A 4,123-nucleotide genomic window follows, 5' to 3' on the forward strand; every position below is an offset into this window, starting at 1 on the left:
AGAGTCCCACATCGGACAATATATGGCCTGACCATGTCCTTATAAGTGGGGGCAATCCTCACCCTACTAGCCGGTTTTGTAGGGTTGAGTTAGGCCTAACCACATTTCTTAACATGGTATCAAGAGCCTCGTTTCAGATCCGGTGGGCCACCTTCTATGGTTTCCACTATCGGGCCACCCACCATTTATTTTCACGCTCCAGTTGTCTAGTCCTGGGCGTGAGGGGGTGTGTTGAGAGTCCCACATCGGACAATATATATGGCCTGAACATGTCCTTATAAGTGGGGGTAATCCTCACCCTACAAGCCGGTTTTGAGGGTTGAGTTAGGCCCAACCACATTTCTTAACAGAGCCTACTTCTTCCTTGTTAAGAAATGTCAGCTCACCTTACAGACTGTCCTAAATTCCCTATCTCGCTAAGTGCACTACTCATCTTCGACTAACACATAAACCTTTCCTTCACTATGAAGTAAATTAGCCTTGAATTCTTCTACCGCCTATGCTCGATAAGCGCGCCCATGATCTTGTCTTAGCGAGCCTTGTTTCTAAAAAAGTGTCTTTCGCAAGATTTTTGTGTGTTGCTTGGTGGTTTTTAAATTTTTTTAAAATGCTTTTAGTTAACATGCAAGTAAAAAGTTCAAACAGGAGTTTTATTATTTTTTTACATTACTGAAACATGATTTTAATTAACATGCAAGTAAAAACCTCAACTGCTATGGTGTCACCGCCAACTTCCTCCGATTTTTTACAGTACTGAAACATGATTTTTCCTATATGTATCACTTGAGATTTTGAACATTACTTTTACACAAACAAATTATAATCTTTTTCCAAATTAAGAACTACAAGAGTGAGACCATTGAACAAGAGATTGAAAAGAGTTTAATTGAATGGAAATTTGAAAATGTGTTTACAATAAGAGTTGATAATGCAAGCTCACATGAGGGTGCACTTTCAAACCTTTGAAAAATTCAGATGCTAAAAAAGGAATATTCTGTGGCGGTAAATATATGGACATTAGGTGTTGCATGCACATTCTTGATTTAATTATTATTGAAGGCAAATAGAAACATGAGCTGTCCATTGTATTATATTAAGTCTTCAATATTACAAGTCGTGAAGGTAGCTTTGCTTGCATGAGGGTTTTACTATGATTTGCATGATTCTAACTTGATTTTTTATAATTCATGAAGGTAGCTTTGCGTTCTTGATGTTCATACTGGTTCATATTTAAATTAGGCTGGGCATACACCATTTTTGAGTTTGGTTCCAAAATACTACTTTTTGGTAGTAAGGGTGATTCTCTGAATTAACTTTGCATTCTTTGAGTAGGGTGATTCTTACATGGGGCACAAAAAGAAATTATTAGTCACATTAAACACACTAATAATTCTCATATTAACACAATATTAGATGTTATAAAAATACCAAATACATTATAGTTTTAAACTCCGTGTGTCCTATCAGAGAAGCATGAGAAGAATCAATAATAAAAACTACTTATCAGCAACAAATTTCTGTAAGTTACTACTTACTTACTACACAATAACCAATGTGTGAGAGGGAAAAAAGCTTATTTAATATGAAAGTTCAAACCTTGGATTCTATAACATGTGTTTCGTCATTCAAGAAAGGATAGTCGGTATAACCAATAACTGGATCAGGAATGTAGAATGTTTCTCTGTTATACTTGTTGAGAGGAGCATCAAGTGCAAATCTCTTTGGCAAATCTGGATTAGATATGAACCAACGACCATAAACAACAAGATCCGCCCTGTTTTCAGCTATTGCATTGTTCCCATCTTGTCTGTTATAGCCTCCTGCAACCATGAAAGTTCCATTGAAAGCCTTTCTCATTGGCACCAAACTGTGAGGGGTTTCAACCGGATCAAAGGTATGTATTAGTCTTGGTTCCACCATGTGACAGTACAAAATATTATACTTATTGAGGGCATTAGCTATATAAAGTCCCAAGGCATTGGGATTGGAGTCTCCACTTTCTGCATATTCAGCAAATGGTGATAATCTTATTCCAACTTTATCTGCTCCTATCTCATTTGCAACAGCTTCAACAACTTCTAATGTAAACCGACAGCGATTTTCCAGTGATCCACCATATTCATCAGTCCTATCATTCACTTTATCTTTCATGAATTGATCCAGTAGATAACCATGAGCTCCATGGATTTCAACACCATCAAAGCCTGCATTTTGCATTACATTGAGCATGTTAGCAGATTTGCAAAACCTAGTGATGTTTAAAGCAACAAATAGTCCTTTCCTGGGTTAGATAAATTTGTAAAGATCAATTAACATACCAGCTTCAATAGCATTTCTTGCAGCAAGTCTGAAGTCATTGACAATATTAGGAATTTCATCTGTCCTTAATCGTCGGGGTGCCGTGAATTTTTGTACATCATTGCTTGTGAGAGACTTATCTGTAGAAGATATCGGTGCTTGTCCATTTGGTTGATAAGCTGTTAAATTGACAAGAAAGGAATATCAACAGCAAAATATAATTAGGAGAAAATAACAAGCGTGGCTTATATATTCATGCAAAGAAAAATGGATTAGCTAGTTAAAAGCTAACCATGTAAGAAAATATTTACATACTTGAATTTGAAACTCTTCCAACATGCCAAATCTGTAAGAAAAAGACACTGCCTTTAGCATGAACAGCATCTACAATTGGTTTCCATGCCTCCACTTGTTCCTTAGTCCAAATACCTGGTGTATTTGGATAGCCTTGAGCAGTGTCAGAGACACCAGTAGCTTCTGCTATGAGAAGACCACCTTCAGATGCTCTCTGAGCGTAGTAGTTGATAGCAATGGGTTGAGGAACATTGTTGTATGATCTCATCCTAGTGAGTGGTGCCATAACAACTCTGAAATGAAACAATTGGAAATAAGAGTCTGTCTAATTAGCAATAGCAAAGCATTGAAATTGAAATAACAACGAAAATTGAAATGGTAGTTACCGTTTACCAACCTGTGAGAGAGATTGAATTTTCCCATCTTGTATGGTGTAATAAGAGGGATGGAATTGGCAGTGGTAGCACCCATTATAGATTAACGATGATAACTAAGAATTGAGAAGGCAAAGTATAGAAATGAATTTGAAGAGAGAATTGGTTGGTAGTATCGATATTTATACTATGTTTATGTGGTATACTTTGGTGCTAGAAAGCTCTATTTTCCTTAAATTGAAAAAAATCTAATATTCAACCATGTGACGTGGGCAATTGCGTTACATTGCTTATTGGTATTTTTTTTTGTATCTCTCCCACTATACCGTCCACATTCTTTCTTTTCCCATTTAATTTATAGTTGGATTTTTTTTGTCTGATCCCTATATATTTAAAAGGGAACGGTTATGTTCATATGGAAACACTTTTTTACAAGAAAAAAAGAGATGTTCGTGTGAACTACTAAGAAACTCGTGCATACGCACGGGTTTTGTTCTGTTACGCGTATTTTAAATTATTTATTTTAAATAAAATGTTAAAATAGAAAAAGATATTTAGATAAATAATTGATTATTACGTATATAAAAATATTTAGGTAAATAATAAATTTTTTCTCTTATACCATTTTTGGATTAAAAATATATGATCATAAATATCATTTCTCGTATATAAAAATATTTAAATCAATAATAAATTTTTTCCCGTATATAAACTTCATTTTTGTTTAAAGTCTCATTTACAAAGCTATTAATTTTCTTATATTATAGATATAGTGCCTATGATTATGATTGTAATAAAGTAGATAAAATAATTTTGGTCCAATAAAAAGGTTTTAGGAATGTAATAATTTTTAAATTATTTGATGTATTTATTTATAAGTGGAGGGTGCAAAAGTTGATTCACAAAGTTTTTTTATTTCAATGTATTCATATTAATCAAACAACAACCCATTAAATGTTAGACTAACTCTTGCCAAATTCCAAAACCGATCTTCTGATCAAATTAATTGGAGACAAAAAAAAAAAACAAAAGCTTCTTTTGTCCTTTCCAACATCTTAGTAACTATTTGTCTTAATTTATAACACCATCTCAGTTTCAGCTAGATTCATGGTAAATATGAAAGGATTTAATGTCTACTTATTTGAGTTGATAAAATA

General features: G+C 34.0%; 1 protein-coding gene across 1 annotated transcript; it reads right to left on the minus strand.

Moving 5' to 3' along the window:
- Positions 1-1,050: 1,050 nt before the first annotated feature.
- On the minus strand, positions 1,051-3,148 carry LOC131647141 (putative 12-oxophytodienoate reductase 11). The gene is made up of 5 exons (XM_058917054.1): positions 2,990-3,148; positions 2,614-2,885; positions 2,319-2,477; positions 1,597-2,204; positions 1,051-1,339 (listed from the first exon to the last, which is right to left on the minus strand). The coding sequence occupies exons 1-5, from the start codon at positions 3,061-3,063 to the stop codon at positions 1,310-1,312; spliced, it is 1,143 nt and encodes a 380-aa protein (XP_058773037.1). The 5' UTR covers positions 3,064-3,148; the 3' UTR covers positions 1,051-1,309.
- Positions 3,149-4,123: the final 975 nt, after the last annotated feature.

This window comes from Vicia villosa, linkage group LG2 (assembly GCF_029867415.1).
Source record: "Vicia villosa cultivar HV-30 ecotype Madison, WI linkage group LG2, Vvil1.0, whole genome shotgun sequence".
NCBI lineage: Eukaryota > Viridiplantae > Streptophyta > Magnoliopsida > Fabales > Fabaceae > Vicia > Vicia villosa.

Bases quoted from the DNA above. Each gene is read 5' to 3' on its own strand.
- LOC131647141 (XM_058917054.1), bottom strand. From the start codon at position 3,063: ATGGGTGCTACCACTGCCAATTCCATCCCTCTTATTACACCATACAAG. The intron at 2,886-2,989 runs GTTGGTAAACGG...GTTTCATTTCAG, and splicing joins AAATTCAATCTCTCTCACAG to AGTTGTTATGGCACCACTCA. The intron at 1,340-1,596 runs GTTTGAACTTTC...GCCCCATGTAAG, and splicing joins CACATGTTATAGAATCCAAG to AATCACCCTACTCAAAGAAT.